The sequence below is a fragment of the Pelodiscus sinensis genome, chromosome 2, assembly GCF_049634645.1.
Source record: "Pelodiscus sinensis isolate JC-2024 chromosome 2, ASM4963464v1, whole genome shotgun sequence".
Taxonomy (NCBI): Eukaryota; Metazoa; Chordata; order Testudines; family Trionychidae; genus Pelodiscus; species Pelodiscus sinensis.
The window spans coordinates 225,536,082-225,561,907 of NC_134712.1; the positions used below are offsets into that span (position 1 = coordinate 225,536,082).

Here is a 25,826-nt window from a genome sequence, read left to right on the forward strand (position 1 = left end):
CCACAAGCCTGTGGCTTGCTAAGTACCGCAACCCTCCATCTGACTCTAACACTCCCCAACCTGGAGCCCCTCCCCAAGCCAGCATCCCCTTCTGCACCTCCTCCTGCATCCGAATTTCCTCCCAGAGCTTGCACCTCTCACCCCTTCCCACACCCAAATCCCTCATTCCCACCTCAAAGCCCACATATCCTGAGTCAACACTGTGAGGGTATGGCTAGACTGCAGGGCTGTGTCTACATTGGCCCCTATTCTGTAATAAGGATGCAAAAGTAGCACTTTGGAATAGGCAAATCCGCGGGGTATTTAAATATCCCCCGCGGCATTTGCATTAACATGGCTGCCGCTTTTTTCCGGCTTGTAGATAAGCGGGAGAAAAGCGCCAGTCTGGACGCGATCCTCCGGAAAATAAGCTCTTTTCCGGAGGATCTCTTATTCTTTCAAGTAGGAATAAGAGATCCTCCGGAAAAGAGCTTATTTTCCGGAGGATCGCGTCCAGACTGGCGCTTTTCTCCGGCTTATCTACAAGCCAGAAAAAAGCGGCAGCCATGTTAATGCAAATGCCGCGGGGGATATTTAAATCCCCCGCGGATTTGCCTATTCCAAAGTGCTACATTTGCATCCCTATTACGGAATAGGGGCCAATGTAGACACAGCCCAGGAGTTTTTCCAGGATTCCAGAGATATCCTAGAAAAACTCTTCCGCATCCAGGGATGCATTTGTTGTTCTGCTTTTTTTAGTTGAAGAGCAAACATGCTCTTTTGGTAACCCCTATATTCCTCATCCCACAAGGAATAAGGGGGATTCCAAAAGAAGGGGTTTTCTAACATTTGGTCTAGTCTAGACAGGCCAAATGTTGGGAAAAACCTCTTCCTACATAAAAATTTGAATAAAAAACGTGGCAGTGTAGAGTGTATAAGGGCTGGGGATAGCAAGTGATGGAGAGGAGGAGAATAAAAAGGGCAGGGCTTCAAGGAAGGGGTGGGGTTTTGGGGGAAGGATGGGGCAATAGATCTTTGCTTGTTCTGAGATCTAAAAAGTGATCTTGGGTGTAAAAAGGTTAGAGACCACTGCTTTAAAGCAATTTTTTTAAATAAATAAATAAATAAATGGCATAGATTTAAGATACTGGGCAAAGGCATTAACAGACTGGAGTTAGTTTTGTGAAATATGCACCAGAAGACAACATGTGTGAGCTAGCAAACCTCTGAATGCCTTCAGATTCAATTTCCAAAACTGATCTATTTTCACAAAGTCAAGTTTTATAATGAGGTATTAAAGTATCTTTCAGAGAAAATACAAATAACAACAATGTTTTTGGCCATTTGTGTTACCAACTAAAATTACAGAATTTTCAGTTCAAAAAGGATCACTTATAAATTGGGACTAAAGGCAATATTCTTCTTCTGATGCACTCACAGAATTACTGTTGATGCTATCCATGAAGGTGCATATATTAATCACTGTGAAAAGACTGTCTAGGCCATATGAATTAATACTTTTTATCATTTTTTGTTTACTCTCTTTAAGGTGTTCCTTAAATACTATCATTTGGAGCAGTTGAATTTAATGAGAAAGGAAACGGTTGACAGGATTGTTTTGATTCAGGCCTATGTTAAAGGGTGGCTAGGTTCAAAGAGATACAAAAAACTAAAGAAGAAAAGGGAAGAAAATGCTATTAAAATACAGTCAGGTAATAGCTCGAGCATTTAAAAATAAATATGGCATTCTATGTGCATATGGATGAAATACTGTACATACCTTAGGTTTTACTCTTTTTAAACTTGTTACATTTGATAAAGCATCCTGTGTTTGATGTTTTGTATATTCTTGTGAAAAGAAATATGTTAATCAGGTTATGACAATAATCTCTTTATAACAATTGTCAATCAGTGTTACTTTTAAAAGCCAGTTTTTAACAATAAAGATATATGAATACATAAATTATATTTTTATTCCTGAAATTCCAGTATACTCTGACAATGTCTCATAATATACCAGTGAAAAATTAATGTATTAGCAGTCTTGGATAATAAGACTAATTTAGCTATTGATGGAGAAATCACTAATTGCACAGCCTTGTTTTAGCATAACTTTGAGCATTATCCTCTTGGAAGTGCCAACATCTGCATTTATTATATGTGCTAATTGATTCCATAATTGCAGTATGCCCTGGAGGACCCAGATTTTACATAGTCTATATAGTTTGTGATTCCTTGCCATAGATTTGAAAATCTGAGTGACAACACAAAAGTGTATGTTTCTGTGTAGAAACATCCTGGAAAAATAATATTTGTGAATATTTTAATTCAGGTATAAGAACAAAAGAACATAAGAATGGCCCTACTGGGTCAGACCAAAGGTCCATCTAGCCCAGTAGCCTGTCTGCTGACAGTGGCCAGCACTAGATACCCCAGAGGGGGTAGACCGAAGACAATGTTCAAGCGATTTGTCTCCTGCCATCCTTCTCCAGCCTCTGACAAACAGGCTATGTCTAGACTGCAAGCCTCTTTCGAAAGAGAGCGTCTAGACTGCACGCGGAACTTTCGAAAAAGCAAGCCGCTTTTTCGAAAGAAAGCACCCAGTGAGTCTGGATGCTCTCTTTCTAAAAAGCCTGTTTGCATTCAAGAACGCCTTCTTTCGAAAGAGCACTTTCGAAAGAAGGCGTTCTTCCTCGTGGAATTAGGTTTACCACCGTCGAAAGAAAAGCCGCATTCTTTCGATTTAATTTCAAAAGAACGTGGCTGCAGTCTAGACGCAGGTGAAGTTTTTTCGAAAAAAGGCTACTTTTTTCGAAAAAACCCCTGAGTCTGGACACAGCCACAGAGGCCAGGGACACCATTTCTATCCCCTGGCTAATAGCCTTTTATGGACCTAACCTCCATGAAATTATCTAGCTTCTCTTTAAACTCTGTTATAGTCCTAGCCTTCACAGCCTCCTCTGGCAAGGAGTTCCACAGGTTGACTACGCACTGTGTGAAGAAGAACTTTCTTTTATTAGTTTTAAACCTGCTACCCATTAATTTCATTTGGTGTATGAAGGTGCCATACTTCTTTGCAGAATTCTTTTTTTGTATATTCTTCTTTCTCACCTAAGTGGCGTGCTTAAATTTTTCTACCTCTTTTTAGTTTACAGGGGCTTTGTTGCTCGTAAAGAATATGAAAATGCAAAAAATAAATACAAAATGGAAACATTTATTACCAGACTTCAAGCAGGTAACAACTGTTAGCTTTCTAGGCGTTTCATAGACTGATGTTATCTCACTGCTCATACACAATGTAAAGGGACACATCCTCAAATGCTGTAAAGCTACATTGACTGCAGTTTACACCACCTGAGAATCTGATGCACAAATCTCTGCTTGTAAATATTGTGTATATATATGATATATATGTGTGTACACTATATATCTGCTTGCATTTGGTATCTATACACAGTATATGCCTATATGCTTTTGTATAGTTTACATTTTTGCATATGTTTCTTACATATTAGATAACATTTACTTCAAAGAAGAGGCTTATTTATAGCTATGCCTATGTCTGGTTGTCTTCTACCATGGCTCCTTTCTTGCCTATCAAAATGTTCCTTCTGTTCCTCTGTGCCAAGGCATCTCTGCTGTAAGATCCCCTAAGATTCAGTTTTTGATCCTTGACTTTTTTTTCTATATACCCTGTCCCTCTTGGTCATTTTGATAACACTCGCTGGTATGTGTACAATTTGATATTAATCTCATGGTGGTATATATTCGGGAGTCATTAGAATTTTACCAGTTTAAAACTGATATGAAGGCAGAATCCACTCCAGAAAGGTTACCACAGAAATACACAATACCTGAAATGCCCCAACTAACTCCTCAGCAGAAGGAATCTCAAAAACCACAATGTGGTAACTGTATCTTCTGATATTATGGGTCTTTTCTAGACCTACTAAATTGAACCCCAGAAGGTCAATCAATCTCTGAGCATCAATCTCTGGGTAAGTATAGAGAAGGCCTAGATAACTGAAACACATCAGATGCTGTCCACTCTTATACTGGTATAACTCCTTAGACTTCAGTGAAGTTACTCCTGATTTGAACCTATGTAAATGAGGGAAGAATCAGGCACAGAAACTCTAAGGCTATGTCTACACTACAGATTTTACAGTGGCACAGTTGTACCACTGCAGTTGCACTACTGTAGGGTCTCCTGTGTAGCTGCTCTATGCCAATGGGAGAGAGGTCTCCTGACGGCATAATTAAGACACTCCCAACAAGCGGTAGTAGCTATGTTGGCAATGAAATGTCTCCTATTGACATAGCACTGTTCACAACAGTGCTTTTGACAATGAAAGTGATGTCACTGGCGGGGGAGCGTTTTTCGCACCCTGACCAATGAAAGTTTTACCGTCAAAAGTGATAATTTAGACAAAGCCTAAGAAACTCTAAGAAGAATCTCTAAGTTCATGTAATTTCCACTGTATTTGGGGCCCCTCTCAATGTGCATGTTAAACCCATTTATACTCCTTCCTAGAATAAACTGGATCCCCCTTAGACCACACCCATTTTTCAACCTCTGATTTTTCTCACTTACATAGCACTTCTGGTCTGGCCTATTGCATTTAATGGAGTGCAACTTGATGTAGCTCAAAGGCTATGAGGGGCTGGGAAAGAGTAATGAAGCAAAAAAGTCAGCTATTGGGGGTGTCTGAGTAAGTCAGATAGGCCATCGCTACCTGAAATGTGACTCCTTGGTATGTAATTCACACCATCTTAGAACCCATCACACTTACTTACACATCAGTAAATGTGTGCTGGGGAGTCTAATTTATGCCTCTTCCATTTCCTCCCTACTACCTAGTTCATCTGCCATTGCCTCCCTCTATGATCCTTCACATAATCTCACCGCTGCAGGCATGAGAGCATTCTCCTCTGTAGCTTTTGTCATATCAATAAACTTCATGTATCCCTCCACTTCCCTGACTTGCCATCACTTGAAAACACAGATGTCCCCACTTTCCCCATACTACCCAGTTCCTATAGATGCTGGAATTAGGAGTGCAGGGGGTGCTGTGGCTTGAAGTGATTTTCATAATATACCGGCTTTCTAGTTTGCTTTAACAGCTCTCAGCACCCACCCACACAAACACACACTACAAATATTGTTCTCTGCCGGTCCTGTCTTCTGCAGGTTTTTTAAAATTTAATTCTGTATTGTTATTACTGAACTCCGTTAAAAGTTTGAAATATTGCTTGGGTGTTATCTAAAAATGGTATTGTACTATAATTTGTATCAGTTGCCAGAGGATACTTAATCAGAAAGAAAAGGAAAGAAATAACAGATGCAACGAACAGAGCAGCAACAACAATTCAATCTCACTACAGGGGCTACAGGGAGAGGAAAAGCTTCAAAAAGAAAAGGTAGCAATCTTTTCCTTCTATTGTATCACTTAAATAACTCCTGCTTCAGTAAACACCTACTCAGAAATCAGCAATATACTCTGGAATTGAGTTCTTCTATGTAGCACAAATTATTGTGCTTTTGGGGACATTCTATGCCAAAAATTAAAAATTCTGCACACAATATTTTAAAATTCTGTGAATTTTTACACATTTTATTTGTCAAAATAACACATCTAATCACACCACTTTCATTTTTTAGGTAATATATTTCAAAATAACTGTCAGTAAGTATGTCTGTAACAATATAGATACCCAAAAATTCTCCCAGGAATGGAGAGTGAAAGAAGACAACCCAGTTCCTTGTTTCTCCTCACCCTCGCCTAGAGCACAACTGGGGAGCCACACATCTACAACCCCTCCCCGCCCCCCGAGCCCAGCTATGGCCTCCCTCAGCCAAAATACCTGTCCCTCCCCCCCAAACCCAGAAGTAGGACTCCCCCCCACACAGCCTTCCCTTCTCACCTCCAGAACCAGGGATCCAGAAGGAGAAATAGCCTAATGCTCGGCCCCAAGCTTGCATGGAGTTTCCTTCAGGGTAAACATGCTCTCGGAGCGCGATCTGCGGAAAGGTAGGGGTCGGGTCAGTAGGCTGTATTGGCGTCATAACGGTTCCCAAGTCAGTACCCTGACATACGCGGGGCGTTTCGCCTGACTGCCCAACGCTCGGCCCTTGCCTGGAAGCCTCACATATGCTCCAGATCAATTAATATCCTCCCTCAGGACATGCTAGGAACTGCAGCTTCCCAGAACCCTCTAGACCTCTCTCACTTTCCCCCCATCTGTGTTTTCTATGTGTGAGCTGGCCTCTGCTAGGTCCAGTGGCTACTAGCAACACTGCAGCCCATTTGAGATTCTGCGTTCACCTTAATTTCTGCAAAATTCTGCATTGTGCAGTGGCACAGAATTCCCCCAAGAGTATATATTGTGTTCTGCCTGAAGGAACACAGCCTGCTCCAATCCTACCTCCTCAGAAACACTGGTCCTACATGCCGAGTGTGCCACAATAGACAGCAAGAGGGACAGTGTCTGTCTGTCTCTCTCTCACACACACAAATGCTCATCCCATCTTCTCTAATGATTTATATTTTTACCAGCTGCTCTGGGGAACCTCAACTAACCTGCTTGAACTGCAGGGAGGGGCACATGAGCACTCTTGCCCTTTATTTCCCTATCAACAGTAATTTTTCTGCAGGAAAGCTAAGAAATCTGTGGGAGACATGAATTATTCACATGTGCAGTGGACAGAATTCCCCTAAAGGTATCGTTTGCTTGCTTATTTTCAAAGACGGTGGTAAATATTTTTCTTACATTTTGTGACCTCAAGGGAAAAGAAGCAAATTTGGGGAAAAAGCATTAGTTGGCACTATTTTCCCCAGTTTATTTTAAATAAACCAATAGTATAGGTGGGTCCTGCTCTGTTTTTGAAATAGCTCTTCTTGAGAAATCTGTATGTATTGCATACACCTGTTGTCTGGATCGCATAAAAGTAAAAATGGAAATACATTGACAATCTGAAACATAGAAACTTCCTTTTAACCTTATGTTGAGATGGGAGCACAACAATAAACCAGAGTTTGTTCATTAAAGTAGTTCAGATTGTGCTATGTTGAATGGTCAGTATTTTCACAGACTGTTCCGGGCCAGCTCAGTGTAACTCAGCTAAGTAGGCATTCTTCCTCTGAAACGTACCCCTGAGAAGCCTAGTTCTTTTTTTTAATGCTTAGACTTTGACTTCGGTGTGGGAGTGAGCCTAGTCAGAGGTAGCGCTAGGAAGGTTTGATAATCTAACCCATAGGAGAAAGAAACCATTCAGGAGACCTCTCTCAGCCGATAACGACAGTGCTGGGTGAAAAAGTGGAAGGAAGTGGCTAGGGTGCTGTTCTGAGACTCAGAAAATCCAAGATCGATTCCTTGTTCTATCACATACTTCTTGGGCAAATAGCTTAGTCTCTCTATACCTTAGTTCCCAATCTGTAAAATGGAATATTGTGAGGATAAATACATTACAGATCAGGAGGCACTCAGATATTATGGTAATGGAGAGCCATAAAAGCATCTAAGGTAGATAGAAAGGAGTTATAGAGGGACTGCGGGACCTCTTTCAAGTAGTAGTGGGTTGAACAGAGTGAAAGATCTGGTTTGGTATTTAACCTCAGTTGATGGTGACAAAGAAGGCCCAAGGAGTGCAAGTTATTCTCCCAATCTCAAGGAGTATTTTGCACATGAAGTTTTATGACCTGGATGCAAAACCATGAACATTGTTTTTGCACTGCTCTTTGGGCAGTCTTTTTCCTCACTCAAGGGGACAGGTTTTGGACTCTGTGAATTACTAAGGTTTGTGTACACTGCAGGAAAATACCTGTCTTTTTTTTTTACTATCTGTACACTTTCAATTAATTGTTTTCTGTAATCTTTATCACCTCCTCTTTTACAACTTAGATCGTCACCTTCATTGCCCTTGGGCAAATTGACAGGAATGTTCACAAATATTCATTCCCCATCCCTAATCTGTGCTGTGGCTCTAGATGTGTTTCTTTTTTATTTTTCATTTTTGATTGACCAAATTATCATTCAGTACACCAACATTGCTGCAGGAAATTGTAAGGTGGTAATCGTCTGTTATAATATTTCCCAAATGCAATATGTCTCATACAGGGAATCACTTCTGAAGAAGGAACAAACTAAAAATGCAATCTCCATTATCGAAAAAGATGAGCCACCTCAAAACAATGAAGAAAACTCAGCTGTGATGACAAACTCTCCTTCTCTGGCTGAAGAGGAAGCAGCTGTTATTGTTCAGAGTAACTACAGAGCTTGCAGCGAGCATAAACAAATAAAGGAACAATGCAGAAAACTAACAGGCCAAGTGTCTTCCCCAATGGAAAATTTCAAACCAGAAGCAAAGCCAAATCAAAATGTAGCGCAGGAAGCTGAGGTTGAAACCATCAGAAAAGATAAGACCTCTATTTTCAGCCAAAGCAGCTATCCTGGACATCCAGACAGAAAGAACCCAGAGGAAAAAAGGAAAACGCCTCCAAGGGGAAAGAGTGCTTCTTTAAAACAAAACCTTCCACAGCTGCATCAAAAGGAAGGTAAAAAACAGGCCTCTTTGAAGCAGCCATCTAAAATAATGACAGAACAAGGCCTCCAAGATCTGACTCATTGGGAAACAATCAGCACAGAGGAGAAAAACCAAGTATCTATTGTTGTTCAGAATAAGTATGACAGTCCCTTGGAGGGAAATCATCTGACACAGGAAGGGATAATATCTGGTGAAAATAAAGGAAATATAAGGAAAGACTCAGTAAGAGGCTCACAGAAGCACATTGAGCCAGAAAAACAAGGTTCAGAAGACAAAGATAAGGCAGCAATAGTAATTCAGAGCAATTATCGAGGTTACAGAAGAAGAGGGCAACTCAGAAAAGAAGGAAAATTACCTTCTAAAAGTCAAGAGAGAGCCAGTAAAGAGACAGCTGAAGTGGCACATATTCAAAATAATGATTCCAAGACAACAAAAGGTAGAGGAAGCTCTAATACTCAGGAAGAGAGACATAATAATCTAAAAGATGGCTCAGCAAAAGAGGCTTGTGATTTGGCAGACTTTTCAAGACAGGTAAGAAGCTTATTAAGCTAAATATTTCTTGATAACTGCAAGAAATATGCAAAGAGCAATGCATTTGATGATCACTCACTGAAAATGGATACTCTGTCTCAACTACTTCATAACATGCACAACGCCGAAACTAACTGTAATGAGAGCATTCTGCTCAGACCAGGCAGTAACATTTTAAATGATTTTATTCTGTACATAGCTATTTGGAGGGAAGTAAATCACTGTTCAGGAATTGAAGAGTTGAGTTCATACAGATTCTGATACTGATTTATTCTGAAGCTTGGCAGGGTTTTTAGGAAATTTAGATGCTCACATAGGAGATGAATTGTGCATGGGGGGGTTAATCCATTGAAAATTTGTTTTACTTAAATTATAGCAAAATTTTCCCCCTTCAAAGCCCTGTGCGTCAAATACTTTCTATACTTCCTAATGTATACACTAGAGCTGGCCAGAGCATGAATCAATTTCAGGACAATTTCCAAGGTTTGGGGTTTGCTTTTGTTCTCCTTTGGGAAAAAACAAATCCTTTTAGACATTTTCATGATATGAAATGTATCAAAACATCTGGGTTTAGATAAAATGAGCAAGAGTTTTTTTATTCAGGTCATTCTCTCTAGGCAGAAGTGACTAGATCCCACCCTGAACCTCAGAAAGCTTCCTATTAAAGACGTCATTGATGTTGTTAGATTGCCACAAAACATTTTGGCTTCAGTGAAGCAGCATGGTTTGATAAGAATACATTGCACTGAAAATGTTATGCCCGGCTTTAGTTCATTGTGGATAAACTCCTGGGCCCATGGAATTTAATAGCAAAGCTCCTGTTGATTTCAGTGAGACCAAGATTTTACTCTGTAAAATTCAAATATTTTAATGTATATTTTATTAAAATTTACAAATTAGGCCACAAATCATGAGACTGTCCGGGCATTGTCCATTTTAACTAAAACCAGAAGCCCCAGTCAAGTGTTTTTGGGTTTGTTTGGGAGTTTTTTTTAATGCTGACATTTGCCAACTAAGGCCCTGACTCAGCAGGGTAGTGAAGTCCTTACTCACCTGTTCAAAGTTATGCACGTGCTTAACTACTTTGCTGAATAAAGTTATCACAACTAGGTTATCCTAGTGCATGCTCTGCACAGCTGGCATCCTGTTGTCATTGACTTCAAGAGGGCTCTGTGTGGACACAGGCATGAGCCTGCACAGAGTAGTTTGCAGGTTCAGGTGTTATTGCACATGCAGTGTTTGTCACAATGCTGTGATGGAATTACTTCACGCTGTCAAAAAAGCTGTGAACTTCATAAAAGCAGTTTGTCCAATTTCCATTTACCTTATTGTCCCATTCACAGTATTTCACCCTTGATTTTCCTCGAAACATGGAGCTCTCTATCTTATATTAATTTTTTTAGATATCAAAATTGTCCGAAGACTATTTGGCGCTGCAGCAAAAGTTGAATGAGATGATTTTGTCACATCAGCTGAGGCCTGTGATGCTGTCCAAAGATAAACAAACAAATGGCCGACTTTCTCCTCATGTGTGTCACTCAGGTAATATTCAACCTCCATGTTAATCAATAACATTAATGTAACTCAGGGACAAGTCTTGCAGCCACAGGGGCTCAATGACAAAGGTTCATGGACAGATCTTAAGGCAGAGGGGCTCACTAGATCATCTAATTGGATCTCCTGTATAACACAGGCCATAAAATTTTATCCTGTTTCCCCAGCATCAAGCCCAATAACCTGTATTTGGCCAAAGCATCTTCCAGAAGGGTGTCCAGTTTTGATGTGATGACATCAAGAGATGGAGAGTCCACTGCTCCCCTCCGTAGTTTGTTCCAGTGGTTGTTCATCTTTGCAATTAAACATAAGTGCCTTGTTTATAGTAAGATTTTGTCTGGCTTCAGCTTCCAGCCATTGGCTCTTGTTATGCCTTTCTCTGTGAGATTACATAGCCCTTTAGTATGCTGTATTTTTCCCCAGTAAAGGTACTTATATACCATAATCAAGTCACCTCCTGACCTTCTTTTTGATAAACTAAACAGGCAGAACTCTTTGTCCCTGCAGAGCATTGTCTCCAGCTCTCAGCTCATTTTTGTAGCTCTTCTCTGTTCCTTCTCCAATTTTTCAACATCCTTTTAAAAATGCGGACTCCAGAACTGGATGCTTTAGTCCAGTATCAGTCTCCCCAGTGTCATACCCAGAGGTAAAATCAGCTCTTACTTCTGCTCCCCTGTTTATACATCAAAAGATCACATTATTCCTTTTTGCCACAGCATCACAGTGGGAGCTCACGTTAAGTTGTTTGCCCACTATGACCCTTCAATCCTTTTCAAGTCAGAGCTTTGCAGAAAACAGGATTCCATTCCTGAGTGGGAGCATCATAGTCCTTGCGCAAGAAGCATTGATTTCATACATTAGAACTTCAGTGTTTTTGCGCAAGAACTCGCGGCCAGTGTAGACAGGTAGCAAGTTTTGGCACAAAAGCAGCTGCTTTTGTGCACGATCATGCCAATGTAGACACAGCCTCAGTGTACATTAGAGTCAGACCGTAAGTGTAAAGGCTGCTCCTTGTTAATTCCCAGGTCTCTGTTGCAGTAGGTTTTTGTGACTGGGTTCTGCAATAGAGGAGACATTAAATGGAAAACTCAGTTCCAGGATTTTAGCAGAACTTTCATTTTAGACATACCAGTGTTCATGTTGATTAGTGGTTTATGCTGAATTCTTTATTACATTTTACTGATTTTTGACAGTATGGGGCTAATTCCTTAGATAATATGGTATTAAAGACTCATTCTTTGGAAAATAGCAAATCCTTTTTAAGCATTTCCCTGCAGAACATAGGTAAGAGAGTCAGGGAGAGGGAAATACACGATTTATTTTGCCAGTTAGAAAAAGGTTACCGGTAAGTGATTAAAAACTCAAGTGAACCCAGGTAGAAATATAAACCAGTATGTTTTTGCTGTTTACAAAATGGACCAAATTCCATCCAGTTACACTGGTGTAACTCTGGAGTAGCTCCACTGAATCCAATCAAGTTACAGTATTTAACACCTAATAGAAGTCCAGAAGGAGATTTTCAAAAGCACAAAGGGGAGTTTAGCTCCCAATTCCCTTTGAAACCTAGGAGTTTGGCACTTAATTCCCCTTTGTGCCTTTCAAAAACTTCCCACCCTGCAGTGTTACTGCAATACAACCTCATAAAATAGCAATTTTTTTGCCTCTATTTTCCTTTAAATGCCATTTTTTCTATAGTAAGATGGGTGGAAAGTGTTACATCACCTTCTTTTGAACCTGGTGTGATGAATGTCACACATTTCTTTCAGGCTTTGTCTACACTGTAAGGTTTTTGTGGCAGAGAGTATGCTAATGACGGACTCATTAGCATGAGTCGCAATGTCATTAGCATATTTTGTGCCAATGTTTTTTTCAAAAGGGGATTTTGCACAAAAAGGAGAAGTGTAGCTGCTTCCGTTTTGCACAAAAAAACCCCTATTGCACAAGATCCTTGAGGCACAAGGATTTTACTATTTATAATTCTTTAATAAAACTTCAAGAATCATGAAAGTTTCCAATTGTTAAAATGAAAATTCGGGAAAGTAAAGAAAAAAAACAGATTTAAATTACTAGAACTTTTATTACAAATCTTCTGTTGCAGGATACAAATATTTTTAACTTTCTGGATTGAATACAAGTCAAATCAGAATCTGCACTTTCCGAATCTCACTGATATATTTCTCTCTCTTCTTCATCCTCATACATATCCTCTTCTTTGACTACTTCTTTCTCTTCAGCATCATCAATTTCTTCTTCTTCATTTCTCTGGTTCTGTTTCCTTTTTTCTCTTGAGGATTTCAATGGAGCATCATTTGGGTTTTTAAGAAGCTTTATATTATGGGCTATGAATGTCAGCTTGCCTGCCCTTTCTTGTGTTAACTTGTTTCTTTTTGCATTATGAATGCTACTGTAAGTATCACTATTTGATCTGAGGAAGTGGGTCTGGCCCACGAAAGCTCATCATCTAATAAACCATCTTGTTAGTCTTTAAAGTGCTACATTGTCCTGCATTTTACTGTAAGTACTGAAACTTCTTTCAGTTGCTGCCATTGTTGGTGGCATATTCAGTATGTTGATCGCTGCTTTCCCTAATTTTGATCCATAGCAAATACCTTTCCACCATGTTACTGCATTTACTAAGCCAGCTGATTTTGTTACATATGATTTTTCAAAAAAAAACCTTCTTTAGCACGATACGCTGCAAGCTCTGCAATGACTTTTGCTGAGTGTTCAGTGCCATACATTCTTGTGAGTAATTTATCTATCAGTTCAGTTCCTTGTATTTGTTCATTTCTAGTAAGGCACTCACCATTGAATTTTGGATCTAGAATATTTGCAGCATAGTGAATGTCTTTTAGAGCCATACCTTTTCTTTTTTCAAAACTTTTCATCACATCGTGTTTTTCTTGTTTGGTAAGTGGACTTTCGGGAAGTAGCACATCAAAATGATCACTTAATTCCCTGAAACATTCAGGAACTTTGCTCATTTTTGGCAGGTCAGATTCAATCAGTGTAATCCATTTAACAACAGGACTTATCAGTGTGTGCAGTTTTTGGACCCGTACCCAAAATGCATCTTCATTCAGGATTGAATTCCTGGTACGTTTGCTCAGTTTAGTCTGTAAATCTTCATAGACAGCAAGGCATTTTAAGACTTTTTTTATTTCAATAAGATTTTCAAACAATATAAAATGGAACCCCACCTACTTTTAACTGGCAATTTAAGTGCACAAGTTTGATTTTTCTTTTTTTGAAATGTAGTAAAATGAGCTCGTAAAACTTGTGATTTGTTAATTTCCTTCACAATAGTTTTACAGGTAGCTTCAGTTTCTTGAACCGATTTTAAGTTAATGATGTCACCAATTAACAAATTTAGTGTATGAACAGAACAAGTGTACATAGCAATGTGATTGTATTTTTCATTAAGCATTGATAAGGATTTCACCATTGCTGCAGCATTATCAGTGATAATGGCACCAAATTTTTCAGTGCCTATTTCTGTCATTATTTCTTCCATACGGAATGCCGTTTACTCAGCAGTATGGCATTCAACATCGGTTGCCACTGTCTTGTAAAACATTGGTTGAGGTGTTGATATAATAAAATTTATAACAGATTCATTTTTCGGTTGCTCCAAGCATCACATTACAGTGCAAGAGAAGAAGCTTCAGCAATTTTTGTTTTTATAAGAGCATCAGCACGTTGATATTCAGCTTCCAAAAGTTTGTTAGAAAGTGTGTACCTGGCTGGCATCTTGTAAGATGGTCTTAATTTTTGCATGAAAGTAACCCAATCTTCATTTTCAACCAATGAAAGTGGCAAGCCCAATGAGAATATAGCTCCTGCAAAAAAATTCATCCAAAACTTTTTCAGCTTCATTCATAGAATCAAAGTAGCGACTTATAGAGTGAAAGACCTTGGCTGAACTAGATGTGGAAGGTGGTGATGTAAATTCATTAGCACTATCACGGTGTTCTATAGATGTTGATGCAGTTGATGGTTGAGGTGATCTGCTTCTGGACTCTGAGAATTTTTTTGCCTTTTCCTTGATGTAAGCATGAGTCTTCAAACAACTGGAAATATATTTTCTCATCCTTGTCGCATTTCTGATGTATTCAGCCTTGCAGTACTTACATTCATATAATACTTTGTCTTTAACTGTTTTATGAAGGAAATAATTCCACACATCACTTTTAGGCTTAGTTCTTCTTTTCATACTGTGAAAACACAATTACACCTTTCACAAAAGAGAATAAATGTGTTATTGCCTCTTTAAATACTTTTTGTGATGCTTCCAGAAAGTTCCATAACAAATAGAATTCCTGACTCATGAATGTTCTAGAAAGTTCCATAACATTCTGGAACATTCTATAACATTCTCAAACTATCTTGAATGATGAAGAAAGCTCTTTAACATTCTAAAGTTGGGTGTTCTAAAATGTGAATACAATACATTATTTCAAGAGGAAATGAAAAATTATAAAATTATCAAAAATTCTCAGGAAATAATCTTTTGGAGAATATTCTCAGAATATTCTCATTCTCAGCGAATATTCCCCAGAGAATATTCTCACCTCACATCACAATTTGTGGTTTCTAACAAAATGAGGATTTATTTCCTCTATGTACTTTTCCAGACAAATGTGAGCACCTCTGATATGTTAGCATTCAATCCTTTTGTACACCAAATATGGTAGTTTGAGGAATAATACTTCTGAGAGTTCTGATCCATAAAGAAAACATTATTTTATTTTATTTTATTTTTAATTAAAGTTTAAAGGTTTCTTGGTTTGTTTGCTTGTATGCTTGTCTGAGGCACAATTAACTGTCTAAGGTGTCAGACATAATGATCAAACTTCTCAAACATTCAGGACACAGCAAAAATGGTATAAAAGCACTGTAAGTTGATCATCATAGACATAAAGTTCATAGTTTATATTCAAGCTGTGCCCTTTGCAAGAGGGCTTGTATAGATTCTGCAGAAGAACGGTCAGATTCACACAGGTCCTGGCCCATTTCACACAGGTCCTGCCCATCATTATGAACTTATAGTCATAGATGGCAGGTGATACCCCCCTTGAAGGAGCTAACCCACCAGCTCCGCCTCTTCTCCACCCCCCTCCTCCCAAGTGGCCCTGCTAATTTCAGATGAGAGGGGGAGGGAAGCGTGGCCCCAGATGGAACATGGACAGGGCTACAGCCTGAGGACTTACCCTGGCCTGGCCTTTGATTCCCATCACTCATGCTTCTAGCCTTGGAATCCTAGCTACTGGATTGTGGGGATTTTTTTAAAAAATATTTTATTTTTTTTTACAAAAGATTAATTGAATGTTGTGTATTGGTCACTGAGTAATCAAACTTCTGGGAACCAAAAAGCATATCTTCAGATTGTCAAACAAATACCTCCTTTAACTGAGAACAATGAATGTTGAGAAGTGTTTCTCTGAGGGGAAGATTTTTATCTCAAAGATGCCATTTATGCCTTGAGATATATCAGCTGGCTAGCCAGGATTTTATTGATTACCAGAAAAATATATTGCACAAAACATTTTTACATTGTAGATAACTATGAATATGTCTATACTATCAGGTTATTTAAAAATAAGTTATTTTGAAATAATAGCTTCCGAAATAACTATTTCAAAATAAGCTTATTCCTCTTTACAAGCAGGAATTGTTATCTCGAAATAACAAGCCCATTATTTCAAAATAACAGGCTTGGTAGTGTGGACGCTCACCTTGTTATTTCGAAAGTGTAGACATGCCCTATGTAACTGCTTTCCTTAATATTATAATAATGGAAATTACTATTATTTGCAATTTGGTTTATTTTATATAAAGTTACTAAGCACACACATTGGTAAAATTTATGCCTGGAGCAAGAGGCCAACTTGTCTGTCATCACACCCACTTGCAATGGGTCCGACTTTGGCATTATTTGGTTTCACAGTAGAACCTCAAAGTTGTAAACACCTTGGGAATAGAAGTGAAACTGAACTATATTCATAACTCCAAAGAAAACATTATGGTTGTCCTTTCAAAATTTTACAACTGAACTTTGATAAACACAACTTTAAACCTTTATGATGCAGAAGAAAAATGCTACTTTTGCTATCTTAATTTAAATGAAATAATCACAGAAACAGTTTCTTTAACTCTGTGAAATCTTTTTTTAAAACTTTCCCTTTTTTAGTAGTTTATGTTTAATGCAATACTATACAGTATTTTGGTAGCGGTATTTTTCTTTTTTATTTGTTTGGTTTTTCATCTCTGCTGCTACCTGATTGTGTACTTCTGGTTCCAAATGAGGGGTATGATTAACAAATCAATTCATAACTCTGGTGTTCATAACTCGGAGGTTCAATTGTATATGCTAAACTTGCATACACTGTGTAGCTGGAACTAGCATTTCCTACATAAGTTTATAACAGTGAAACAAGCAAAGATGGCTTTGCCATTCAATGACTATTCAATTAGTGGTTTTATAAGCATAAAGGAAGTTGACTGGGTTAAAGCTGGGACTGGTGTGTCAGAAGTACTATTCACGAATTACATAGAAAATTCTATTAATTCCCTTGACCCTGATGTGGTTTTGGTATAAAGCCCATCTGAAGCTCTACAGCCCAGCTGGTCTCCACCCTCTGCAGTGCTGTTCCATTCTTGAGGGAGCATTAACCCTCATCAGCTCTTAGAACATTTGTTAAAGGATCATTAATGCTACATTTGAACAGTGATGAAGGAAAGTAGGGGGAGGGTGCTTTCCGATTCAGTTGGGGAATGTATTTATTCAAATGGAGAATCCTGCCTACAATGCTTTGGTATCAGACAAGCAAACAGGAGCATGCAATATATTAAAATAAAGAAAATACTGTAGTAATTACAAAACTTGCAAGCCAAATAGTTTGAATCTAGACATAACAATCTAGCTTCAGTAAGATATGTATCTTAACATACCTGTATGTACATCCCAATAACTGTTCATTTGCTATAGCTATTCAGATATCTGAAAAGAGCATGCAGAAGACATATGGGAAATTACAGGTGTCCATTTAAGTACTTACTGTGTAAAAAAAATTATCAATTGGTTTGTACTCTTTCTTTCTGAAGATACTGTATATAAAGATGTTCTATAGGTTAGTAAGAAATTTACTCCTATTCAACCTGCTGCTTTTGTTGACATATTGCATGCCATTCTGCGGTGCAGTGACCAGTATGTCCAACGAACAAAAATACTGCAGACAAGCATAAATTACCTAGAAACAGATCCTAAAACTGATTTTTTTTTTTATAAATGGCCATCTCTGGAAAAATCAGAGCAAATAAAATAAGCTCCCTATAGATAGGCCATACATATATGGTCTATCATGAAGTGATATACTATTCGTAATATGGAAAGAAAATGCCTCATCTATTTCCCTATACATTTTGAAGCAATGATTTTATTTTTTTTAGTGCAATTTTCACACTGTCCTTTCCTCAATTAAGGCAATAATCAGTGAATGACAATGCTTGCTGACCCTTTGCTTGTCTTTAAATCAGATAACATTTAGATGTATATAATTACTATGATGATTTAAATGATAATTGTACACATTTTCCTCAACATCAATTGGATAATGTGTCATTTTACAGCTGTACATATGAATCTGGGATTGCATTTTGTATGCCAAACAGGAACGTGTCTGCCCTTATCTACGAATAGATTGACTTTGCTCATTTTGACAGTTTAGCAGCTCCAAAGATAACATTTTTATACTAAACTATTTCTACTAATCACAGAAGGGAAGGGATTGCAGGAAAACTGGCTGATGTGGTTGTGCCAATATAAAAGGCTATACAGTATATTCAATGTAATAAAAATGGAAAATCTGCAATTTTATAAAAATACAGTTGTGTTGAGAAGGATAAAGTAATCTTATTTCAGTAGGTTATTTTAAATGGACTCTAAAATAACTTTGACCCAGCTTTACAAAAAAGCATGACACAACCTGTGCAAAATTCCTGGAATGTACCATAGTCTCTGTAGGCTGTTTATTAGCAGGATTGACAGAATGTACCATCTTCCCGGAAAATTATGATGCCCATCACTACCAGTACTATGCTGGGAGATGGGGGGAGGCAAATACTGGCCCATGGGTCAGATCTGGTTCACCAGGGTTAGTTCCTGGCAGGCCCCCACCTCTATATTTAGCTGTACAGCCACAGGTAATGGTGACTGATGCTTCCATTGGCCGTGGATCGCCATTCCTGGTCAATAGGAGCTGCAGGAATCAGTGTTGTGGTCCACACCCAGACCACACCAACCGTGATCCACTGCCAACGAGAGCTGCAATCTCTTGTTGTGCAGGTAAATATAGCCCACCAGAGGCTAACCCTGGCGAACTACTGCCATTGTATTGCCCACCCCTATACTAAACAGAAAAACAAGTACAAAAGCTCCAGTCAAAATTTTTCTACTTTTAAGGGGAAATTCAAATGGGCGCAGAAGAGCCACTCAAGATTACCTCCTCTTGGCCCAAGCAAGGCATGAGGAGCTCTGATACAGCTGAGGACCTAGCCCAGGATACAAGGCAATTCAGATGTTTTTGGCCCTGATTTGGGGTTACATTCCTGCCAATTTAAACTGTCAGAATGCTGATATAATTAGCTTATTGGGAGTTATCCAGATGTAGGGAAAATCGCCCGAAGGCATAGGGCCAGGAGAACAGCCTTGTTCTGCCCTCTTCCAAACAACCCTCCAGCAGCGGGGCATAGCTAAGAAAAAGCAGGGCAACCAACTTTTTTTGTCTGTCCTGTCTTTTTTGGCTGCTGTAATGGTTCTGTGTGATGAGTGGTATCTGGCTTTTGTGAATACCTACTGAGGGCCTTGTGATCCTACTGGAACCCTACCCCAGAAAGCTATGAGGTGAGAGGAAAAGGAGAGGAAAGATGGGTCCTCCAGCCTTTCCTGGAGTAGCTTTACCAAAGCAACCATCTAGGAATTTAGAGAGATCTGATGTTCCAAGGGCTAGAAGGACTAGTGACAGCCAATCAGAGCCCATCTGGCGCAGATAAAAGAAGCTATGGGGCCTACAAGGTCAATTCCTAGTGGGGACTGGAGATGTGAAGAAGGGTCATCTGCTCTGGCCAGGAGTTCAAGGGGTAGCCAGAATTTTTGTTTCTGCTTGTGTTTTGCATAGCTGGGTTTGTGAGGTCATGAGTTGCCCTTCCAGACACAGGTAAAGAGGCAGAAACCCCAAGAAATGCACAGGGCTCATTTGGGAGCCTGAAGAAAACTCCCCAGCTGATCCTGGGTTCTGGGGAAATGTTGCAGTAAGCCCAGGGTCTGACCCTGGGCTCCACAGCAGCTGCCCCTTTGAAATGTGTGAAGGCAGTGTTTTAAAGGGGCAGCCACCACGTAGCTGATCCACGGAGTTGGGGAGAAACCAATGAAAAGAAGACCCTGGGGAAGGGAGCTACAGGTCAATGGAAAGCCCACCAGCCCCACCTAGGTATGTCTACACTACAGAGTTTTGTCAGAAAAACGGCCGTTTTTCCGACAAAACTTGAGGAATGTCCACACTGCAATTGTGTTCTTCTGCAAGAAAATTGAAAGAACAGAGGGGTTTTTCCAGCATTGGTAATCCTCATTCTACAAGGAAGAAGCCTTTTTGTGAAAGAGCTCTTTTGCAAAAAAGCATGTGTGGACGGAGAATAGGGAGTTCTTTCAAAAGAAGAGGAAAAAGCACAGATGCCCTGGTGGCCATTCCATCCATAGCAATCACAGCTTACATTCAAGAGAGCATCCATTCATTCTGGATGCTCTCTTTCAAAAAAGCAGATCATTTTTTCAATGCACTTTTACAGTATGGATGCTCTCTTTCATATGAAGTTTATTCGGAAGCTCTCTTTCGAAAAAAGCTTCTTCCGAAAGAAGCTTGTAGTCTAACTGTAGCCCTACACAAACCAGTTCTCTGGTAAATGAAGCCCAGATGGAGAGATGAGGACTTCATACATAAGCAAAGGATAGATCCTACCCTCAAACACGCCTGGGAGCAAGTTTCCATCAGCGACCAAGCAGGAGAGAGTGCCCTACTGACAACTCCCGGCTCCCTCTTTGAATTTTAGAAGTTTCTATCAGAGTGGAGGAACCTCAGATCCAAGAGGTCCTGCAACAGTTATTTGTCCCATGAAGATTACACCCAGGACTTTTGCACCTTGCCCATGTGTTGCCCTGAGTAGAACATCTTGGAAGGGAGAAAACCCTTCATTTGGGTGGGAAGGAGATTCTTCTGGCCCGGGATTCACCAGGAGGTGAGGAACTATTGTGCTTCTTGCCTGGAGTGCCAATGGACAGACCCAAAGGGAGTGCCGAAAGCTCCTCTCATACCCCTCCTTGTGTGGGCACTCCATTTGAGCGAATAGGCTTGGACTTGGTGGGCTGGTTAGAAAAGAGTACAGCCGGCCACCAGTACATCCTAGTGATCGTGGATTATGCAACCCATTACCCTGAAGCTGTCCCATTACAAACTGCTACTGCACCTAAGATAACAGCCGAGCTGGTCAATGTCTTTGCCCGGGTAGGGATCCCTCAGGAGATCTTAACAGACCAGGGGACAAATGTTACTTCCAGGTTGATTGCTGACCTTTGTCATCTCCTAGGCATACAGGCCCTTTGGCCTTCCCTATACCACTCGCAGACTGATAGATTAGTGGAACATTTTAACAAAACCTTACAAAGTACAATATGAAAGTTCATGAAAGAGAATCCATGCCAATGGGATACATTGCTATCAGCACTGCTGTTTGCCATCAGAGAAGTACCCCAACCCTCTACAGAGTTTTCATCCTTTGAACAGTTATATGGCCAACAATTCCAAGATATCCTTGATCTGCTGAAGAAAGACTGGGAGGAACAAGAGACCCCAGTGAAAGGGGTTGTCCGCTACATGTTACACCGAAGAGAAAAAGTCCAGAAATTGGGCAGGTTCACCCAAGATTATCTAAAACAGGCACAACAGACTCAAGCTTAGTACAACAATAAAGGAATCTGGCAAGGGAACTTGGATCCTGTGGACCTGATCCTATTGCCCTCCTCTGAGTCTAAGCTGTTAGCCAAGTGTCAAGGAAATTACCCAAAAGATGGAAACGGTTGATTATGAAGTATGGCTACCCAGCTGGTGTCACAAGACAAGAACGTATCATGTCAATTTCCTTAAAGCATGGAAGAATTGAGAGGCCCTATTGATTACTCCCTACCCCCTCCAGAGCCAGAATTAGGACCGTTGGTGGTTGAACGCTATGAGAATGGCCCTGTCACTATAGGGGAAGCCCTAGACCTGACCCAAAAGTGGCAACTCCAAAAACTATTGGTTACCTATTCAGAGGTATTATCAGCCAAGCTGGGTAAAACAACAATTATGAGCCACCATATAGTCACTATGCCAGTACAGAAGGTCCAGAACCCATACCTACTCTAAAAGATATAGTAAGCTGTCTACAAAAAGCTGGAAGACCTGGGAATTATAGAAGAGTCCCACAGTGAGTGGCAAAGCCCAATAGTCTTAGTTCCAAAGCCAGATGGATCCATCCGGTTCTGTATAGACTTCAGAAAAGTAAATGAGATCTCATGGTTTGATGCTTACCCGATACTACAGGTTGCTGAGCTCCTGGAAAGGCTGGGGGGAGATGCATTCTTATCTACTTTAGATCTCACTACAGGCTATTGGCAGATCCCCCTAACACTAACATCCTGTCCAAAGACTGCATTCCCGATCTCCTTTGGCTTATATCAGTTTGTGACCATGCCCTTTGGGCTACATGGGGCAGCAGCCACCTTCCAGCGGCTAATGGACTGAGTCTTACAGCCCCATGCACAATATGCAGTGGTGTACATTTATATTGTCGTATACAGCACTACTGGAGACCACGTTTGACACCTTACAGAGGTTTTACAGGCATTAAAAGAAGCAAGTCTCACAGCTAACTCCACCAAGTGCAACTTTGGGCAGACAGAAGTCACCTGCCTTGGTTATACAATTGGGGGTGGACAACTGCAACCCCTAATTAATAAAGTACAGGCTCTACAAGATTGGCCCACCCCAACGACCAAGAAACAAGTGAGTCAATTCCTGGGACTGGCTGGCTATTACTGATGGTTTGTGCCAGACTTTGTCAGTCCCCTTGATAAACTTAACAAGAAAATCGCCACCATGAAAGGTCCAGTGATCACAGGAAGTTAGTCTACTTTTCAGGCCTTAAAAAAGTGGCTAACCCAAGAACCTGTCTTGGCCCACCCTAACTTCGAGCAACACTTCCTCCTACAGATGGATGCAGCTGAGGTGGGGATTGGAGCTGTATTATCTCAGGAAGAGGCTGGAGAACAACACCCACTGCTCTGTTTAAGATGGAAGCTGTTCCCTAGAGAAACTAGATACTCTACAGTGGAGAAAGAAGCTTTGGATGTGAAATGGACCATAGACACTTCAAGACATTATTTGTTACAGAATACCTTTGTGTTAGTGACGGACCATGCCCCATTGCATTAGATTCACCAAATGAAAGAAATCAACCCACGAATAATGCGTTGGCATCTGTCGCTGCAACCTTATGACTTCCAGGTGAGACACCGTCCAGGGAAGGCATACACAAATGCTGATTTCTTTTATCGGCTGGAGGGAAGGGAACCTGATGGTGGACCCACGTTGGGCCCACTCATAAGGAGAAGGAGGCGTGATGGGGCGTTCTCTCCCCGCACTGAGCAGGAAGGGGTTAAAACAACCCTGAGGGCTAAGAAGGCCCCACCCATTGTGCCTTATTGGCCGTGCTCGAGCTGCTCTGCTATAAAAGAGAGCAGCTCAGCTCAGTTGGGGCTAGTGGCCAGAGGGAGAGGACGTGCCTTGCCAGCTCCAGGCAAACTGCAGAGACTACCAAAACACTGAGGCAATACCACATAGGCTGAAGGCCAGACATGTCTAGAGACCTCATAGGTTCCAGACACCAACAGAAGCAGCCAGATCCCAAATGAAGAAGGGGATCTGGAGATTCATCAGGCTCAGAGACACTTGAAGCAGGAAGCAGCCCAGGGATGGTGATGGCTACAGGATTAGTGAACCAATGCTGGAGAATCAGCGTGTTGCGACTAAAATTTTCCTCACTGACTCAGTAGCTAGAACAAGCCACTGACAAGGCCCTGGCCTAGGGTCTGGTAGAGTGGGAGGACCTGGACTCCCCCCTGCTGGGGGATGTAAACCTTTCCCCTAGCTACCTTACCTTGATGGTCTCTAAACATAAGGTCATATTTCCCCACAAGGAGGGACAAGTTATAGACTAGGACTATTGAACTGTGCTGCCCTGCATATAGGAGCAAGTCATAGACTGAGACAATAGGTCACAATAGAAGTATTCAACTATACTGCCCTGCAAATAGGGGCAAATTGGATTGTGACCATTGGGTCATCCCACTCCAGGAATAGGGTGGTGGGAGTATACAGAATTTGATTAAAAGAATTAGAGACATGGAGTGGGGGATAAAAAGTGGAGAATACGAGAGTGACTGGTGTGAGATGGGCACCCTCACACTGCCTTGAACAAGGCCTTCTCCCCAGCCGCTTGACACTGAACCATTTGCACCCTCATCCCATCCATGAAGCAAAGGCATGAAAGTCAAATGCAGATATGTGGGAATGTGTAATACGGAGATTCATGTTGGCAGATTTTTTCAAATTATTTAGGTCTAGGAAAAAGATGCTCTTGTTAGTAATATAATTGTCAATAATCAAAGCAAGTTGTTTTATTGAGACATTATGATCATTAAAATATTTTTTGAGTGAAGGAAGTAGTTTTCAGAGCAGCTATGCCAAAAAGTGACTCTTACAACTAATTTTGATAGGAATAGTTTTACTCTGAATGAAAAATGTATTGTAGGTCTTTGCCAGTGATGATGTGTCAGATAAGACAATGAATAATGTGATTACATGTATGGTAATGATCTCTTGTGTGACTATTAAAAAAAATCAACTTTCCTGGGCTTTTCCTACTGCTCCACATATTAGTTCATTTTTTCCAGATTTTCATGTGATCATAGCAATAACTCCAATACAATTTTTAAAAACTTAAAACTGAGGTTTTTGTTATAGTTAACCTAAAATGATAGGAGTTGTTTACTTATTGTTTCTGCTATCGAGTCCTGCCATGTACAAATAAACTACAATGGGCTTGATTTTGTTGTCATCTGTGTAAATCAACTGTACCTCAGATGAAGCCAATTGAATTGCACCAGTGTAAAACCAGCATCATAGTGAGAACAGAATCAGACCCAATATCTGTATTAGGCTCAGAATAGCTGTTTAAATGGAAGTATGATTGATATTTAATCTCGGTGTAGTAAAATGAATTAGCTGTATGCAAATTTCATTATCTAAAGTGAATTAGCTATACCCAGACTTTGAAAAACACTATTGTTCTTTTAAAGGTAAAATGTTGAGATAATAGTTCATTATTGCATTAGGAGCAGTTTGCATTTCAGATAAGCTGAAACAATAAATGTAATAATTACCCTATTGCAGTTTAAATTAACATTATTCCTCCTGGCTTCTCAATATGCCAGTGACCTTTACAAGCCCTTATTTATCACACACAACAAAAAAACGTATACAGCTAATTTTCCAGGTGCCAACACTGATATACTGCTGATCACTTCTCATTATAAATACATGTGCCACATTCTTAATTAAAAAGGTGTTATGATATAGGTAGAATAGATTTTACCTCCCAAGAGTAAAACAAACATTTCTGGAAACTATTAGGATCTATCTACACTGCACTTAGACATCCAGGGCCAGTCCATGCCAGCTGACTTGGGCTTGCAGTTCTCAGACTAAAGGGCTCTTGAACTGAGATATGGACATTTGAGTTTGGATTGCACCTTGGTGTCTAGGACCCTGCAAAGTGGAAAGGGCTCAGAGTTAGGGCTGCAAACGGAGCCCAGATAGCTACACTGTAATTAAATAGTCCTGCAGCCCAAGCCCTATGGGTCCAAATCAGCTGACATGGTTCAGCCATGGTTTTTATTGCATTGCAGACAAACCTTTAGAGAAGAAAATATATTGTGTGTGTCGTTAGCAATCGGGTTCATGGGCAAAATCATTTCCAGTAGATCAGCAGTATTTCAATGGATGACCACTGTAGACAATATACTTGTAGTAGTTAGCAATGTGAATAAGTCATTATAAGGCAGATT

At 40.1% G+C, this 25,826-nt stretch overlaps 1 protein-coding gene across 4 annotated transcripts in view; it reads left to right on the top strand.

Moving 5' to 3' along the window:
• The window catches only part of MYO3A (myosin IIIA), a 226,934-nt gene that overhangs the window by 178,350 nt on the left and 22,758 nt on the right, over positions 1–25,826 (top strand). For 3 of the 4 annotated variants that reach the window (XM_006115285.4, XM_075922537.1, XM_075922539.1), the window contains 5 exons: positions 1,529–1,691; positions 3,128–3,214; positions 5,277–5,400; positions 8,098–9,055; positions 10,459–10,597. In XM_006115285.4, coding sequence (XP_006115347.2) covers positions 1,529–1,691; positions 3,128–3,214; positions 5,277–5,400; positions 8,098–9,055; positions 10,459–10,597 — 1,471 coding nt within the window. The remainder of the gene's footprint in view (positions 1–1,528; positions 1,692–3,127; positions 3,215–5,276; positions 5,401–8,097; positions 9,056–10,458; positions 10,598–25,826) is intronic. The other variant, XR_012902077.1, reaches the window with a different exon arrangement.